The sequence below is a fragment of the Clupea harengus genome, chromosome 9, assembly GCF_900700415.2.
Source record: "Clupea harengus chromosome 9, Ch_v2.0.2, whole genome shotgun sequence".
NCBI classification, from domain to species: Eukaryota; Metazoa; Chordata; class Actinopteri; order Clupeiformes; family Clupeidae; genus Clupea; species Clupea harengus.
Window position 1 is genome coordinate 26,609,028 of NC_045160.1, and position 5,000 is coordinate 26,614,027.

General features: G+C 48.8%; 1 protein-coding gene across 2 annotated transcripts in view; it reads left to right on the forward strand.

The window, feature by feature from the left end:
• The window catches only part of LOC105899717 (latent-transforming growth factor beta-binding protein 4), a 58,708-nt gene that overhangs the window by 22 nt on the left and 53,686 nt on the right, over positions 1 to 5,000 (forward strand). For both annotated transcript variants that reach the window (XM_031573968.2, XM_031573967.2), the window contains exons 1-2: positions 1 to 284; positions 3,095 to 3,197. The exon at positions 1 to 284 is cut by the window's left edge. In XM_031573968.2, the coding sequence (XP_031429828.1) occupies positions 1 to 284; positions 3,095 to 3,197 (387 nt within the window). The remainder of the gene's footprint in view (positions 285 to 3,094; positions 3,198 to 5,000) is intronic.

Below are 5,000 nucleotides of genomic sequence, written 5' to 3' on the forward strand. Positions count from 1 at the left end.
GTGCAGGAGCGGGGGGGATGGTGAAGGTGCGCGTGCAGCACCCTCCAGAGGCCAGCGTGAAGATCCACCAGGTGCTGAAGGTGGGCTACGGGCCCACGTCTCACGAGCGCTCCGAGACGGTCACCTGGTCGTCGGGGGTCTCAGGGGCCCGCAGTGGCGTGTTGCCGGGGGAGAGGGCTGAGGCTCCGCCCCCCCAGGTGCGGGCGCAGACCGTCCGTGGAGCCTCCACCTATACTGAGGCCTCTGGGTTCAAGTACTGCTTCAGGGAGGTCCGCAATGGACAGGTGAGGTCATGACCTTCTCCTCGCCTTTCTCTCTCCATCTTTTCTATCATCTGTATAACATTTTACCTGAATTCTAACATAACCATGGCAGAAATATGTTGTGTGAGATCTCATATCCTGTCATAAGACTAACATAACCATGTCAGAAATATGTTGTGTAAGATCCTGTCATAAGTGGTAAAGAATCAATGTTCTAAAATGTAAAGCATTATCTTTCATGTTCATAACAGCCTAAATGTGTGAGGCTACAACAGCTCATGACAGCCTCCTAAATGTGTGAGGCTACAACAGCTCAGTAGCATGTGATATAAGCTGTTATAGCATCTGAAAGAATGACTGGTAATGGTACGAACAACTGTCCAGGGTGTGAGGATGTGTGCTATAATAGGTCTATGACATGGTTATGTCAGTCTTATAACACAGCGTTGAAGTAAAGGGTTACCATGCCTACCATGCCACCCACTTGTTTCTGGTGTGGGTAAGTATTTTTACCATCTAACCATTCACATTCACATTTTAGCCGGTGACCTACATGGTTGTCTTCAGACCTCCGTGTGATACATGTGGCTGTCCTTCAGTCATGAAGTCCTTCAATGCAACATGTTGGGTTTTGATCCCGTGCTTCATGAGCTGAAATGAAACACCCTACAATTTCTCCATGCTCACAAATCCATATCCGTAGCCAAAGTTATGCCGAATTCATAGCTTGCCGGCTCGTGCCTTGACTGAACTATTCTATGAACTAGTTCTGTTCAGTATAGAAACCAATGTAATCAAATGTAGGAGAACCAGGACCGAAGCCTAGGAGTGCTTCTCATACTCACGCAGACCTGAGTGACGGACAGGAAGTGTGTGTGTGTGTGTGTGTGTGTGTGTGTGTGGCCATGGCCAAGCATCCCAAGGCCACTCCGTGACACACTCATCCAGCCAGCGCTGTCTGTGCTTCGTTACGCCCGTCATTATTTCACATGGACATGTGCTTAAAGGGGCTATTGTTTCAGCTGAGGAGAAGAGAAGAGCTTGTTGACAGGTTATTTAGGGGACGTGCTGTGATTCAACACACACACACACACACACATACACACACACATACACACACACCACACACACACCACACACACACACACACACACACACACACACACCACACACAAACACACACACACACACACACACACACACACACACACAACACACACACATCGTTACGGGACGCAATGTGCCTCAAATGTTCCTTGTGTTTTTGGGGATTGGGTGACTCAGAGCCTAGGCTGAGATAGCGTGTTTTATTTGATTTCATATTGTTTTATGAGTGGCTATTGAGAGGCTAAGCCTCTCTCATTAAAGGCTTACTCTGTAAACACTGCAGCAGTTATGTGACTGCTTCTCTGCTGTTGTTGTTGTTGGTCTCTGGGCTCGAATGTTTACACAGCCGAGTTAGCCCATAAAACCGTCGGCAGAGGAATGACTGATTTCCATCGGCGAATGATTCCACAACAACCTCTGCGTGGTCTAACCACGGGTCCTAACGTCCGAGGAAACAAGAGAGAAGTGGTTAGAAGAGAATGCATGTGGTGTGAATGCTGTCAAACCGTTTCGGAACGGCGCTGTATATCATTCATGAAAGATACAGGGCATACAATATAATTTGTTTACTTGCAAATACCTTCGGGGTTTGTACAAGTCTGTTTTACGTACATATTCTATTAAATCCCGAATTAATCTTTTGTTCATTTACATTTAATTATTGAGGAAATGCTTTTATCTAAAGCAACTTACAATGCAGTTAAAGAACACATTTGAGAGAGTTATAAGAGAATGCATGTGTGGAGTAGTGTGGTCTGGATTTGCCCCTGTGTGGTGTGGTCTGGAATTGCCCCTGTGTGGTGTAGTGTGGTGTGGAGTTGCCCCTGTGTGGTGTAGTGTAGAGTTGCCCCTGTGTGGTGTGGTCTGGAATTGCCCCTGTGAGGTGTGGTGTGGTGTGGAGTTGCCCCTGTGAGGTGTAGTGTGGAGTAGAGTTGCCCCTGTGAGGTGTAGTGTGGAGTTGCCCCTGTGTGGTGTAGTGTAGAGTTGCCCCTGTGTGGTGTGGTCTGGAATTGCCCCTGTGTGGTGTGGTGTGGAGTAGAGTTGCCCCTGTGTGGTGTGGAGTAGAGTTGCCCCTGTGTGGTGTGGTGTGGAGTTGCCCCAGTGTGGTGTGGTGTGGAATTGCCCCTGTGTGGTGTGGTGTGGAGTGGAGTTGCCCCAGTGTGGTGTGGTGTGGAGTTGCCCCTGTGTGGTGTGGTGTGGAGTTGCCCCTGTGTGGTGTGGTGTGGAGTAGAGTTGCCCCTGTGAGGTGTGGTGTGGAGTGGAGTTGCCCCTGTGTGGTGTGGTGTGGTGTGGAGTTGCCCCAGTGTGGTGTGGTGTGGAGTTGCCCCTGTGAGGTGTGGTGTGGAGTAGAGTTGCCCCTGTGTGGTGTGGTGTGGAGTTGCCCCTGTGTGGTGTGGTGTGGAGTTGCCCCAGTGTAGTGTGGTGTAGTGTGGAGTTGCCCCTGTGTGGTGTGGTGTGGAGTAGAGTTGCCCCTGTGTGGTGTGGTGTGGAGTTGCCCCTGTGTGGTGTGGAGTGGAGTTGCCCCAGTGTGGTGTGGTGTGGAGTAGAGTTGCCCCTGTGTGGTGTGGTGTGGAGTAGAGTTGCCCCTGTGTGGTGTGGTGTGGAGTAGAGTTGCCCCTGTGTGGTGTGGTGTGGAGTAGAGTTGCCCCTGTGTGGTGTGGTGTAGTGTGGATTTGCCCCAGTGTGGTCAGATCTATAACCCTCCTTGTTTTTTTGCCCCTCAGTGCAGCTCCCCTCTGCCAGGCCTGAGGAGCCAGGAGACCTGTTGCCGTGGCATCGGCAAAGCATGGGGCATCAACGAGTGCACCCTGTGCCCAACCAACTTAGGTAAGCTCACCTGTACAGCCTATCTGTACTACCCACCTGTACTCTCAGGCCTCTGTACCCATCAAACCCTCTCATAACAGACTCCACCCCTCATAACAGACTCCACCCCTCATAACAGACTCCACCCCTCATAACAGACCCCACCCCTCTCCTCTCATAACAGACTCCACCCCTCATAACAGACTCCACCCCTCATAACAGACCCCACCCCTCTCCTCTCATAACAGACTCCACCCCTCATAACAGACTCCATACCTCATAACAGACTCCACCCCTCTCATAACAGACTCCACCTCTCATAACAGACTCCATACCTCATAACAGACTCCACCCCTCTCATAACAGACTCCACCCCTCCACACCTCTCCTCTCATAACAGACTCCACCCCTCATAACAGACTCCACCCCTCTCATAACAGACTCCACCCCTCTCCTCTCATAACATACTCCACCCCTCATAACAGACTCCACACCTCTCATAACCAACTCCAAAGACACGGCAATATGTCTGCTTCCTGCAACATGTCCTCTAGGCCAGTGGTTCTCAAACTTTTTGTCCGGGGACCCCATAAAATCTATTTGCCAAGTCTCGCGACCCCCCACACATTTTGACAGGATATTATAGGTCTAAATTCAGTTTCATCTTGAATGATGAGACTTGCTTGCTGAGACAATATTAGTTTTCATTATCCACCCTGATGTAGAAAACACCATTTCCGATAGACTATACAGCATGTCAAAGCCTAATATGTTGATGCACAGGGCAGCGAGATCATTTCCCGACCCCTAGTTTGAGAACCACTACTTTAGGCTCAGGGAGTGACTTTGCTGGTTAGTAATCACAAAAACAAATCTAGGACGTATTGTTAGGCTGCTGAAATACTGGCCATAATATAATTAGATAGACAAATAGAAAGACAGATTGATAGATTGATTCTTGATTGATCCCAAAGGAAATGCAAAATGCTACAGTATAACAATATAACTTGGGTACCATTGCACAGCTGCTACCACATTCCAGTAGAGTGCAACAAGCAATAACACACAACCACACGTACGTTATGCAACACGCCCCCTTAGATGAACAAACGCTATTAGTGTAAGAAAGCCTTGGAATTGGTTCCTTTTTTCTATTATTCTCTCTTGGGACACACACACACACACACACACACACACACACACACACACACACATATATATATATATATATATATATATATATAAGCATGCACACATACAAACTAGAGCACTGTAGCCAGAGAAATGATTGATCCATTGCCTGATAGGTGTCTGTGTGTGTGTGTGTGTGTATGTGTGTGTATGTGTGTGAGGCTACATTACTAAAGCATTGCCTCACCGGCATGTCTTACCTCAGACCTGTCTAATCTGACAGGGAATTCCTTCTCCATAATAGGCAGTGAGTTGGCCAGCTCCCCCCCCCCCCCCCCCCTCCCTCCCAGGGTCTGAGGCCATTTAGCCGGACGAGAGGAACGGCTTGTCACCTATCCGTCTGTCAGCGTGGGCTTTTACAAACAATTTTCATCATCATTATCATCATTCGGGGATATTTTCTTACGCTCCGCGCCTGGCAGGGATGAGATGGAATGCTGTTTATGGAATGGAAACGCTAAAATTAGCATGTCAGTAACCACTCAGCCTGTTTCAGACAGGAAACATAACACACGCACACACACACGCACACACACACACACGCACACACACACACACACGCACACACAGAGACACACACATAACACCGCCTGAGAATAGTGGCCCATCTGACTTTCTTTTTTCTTTTCTTTT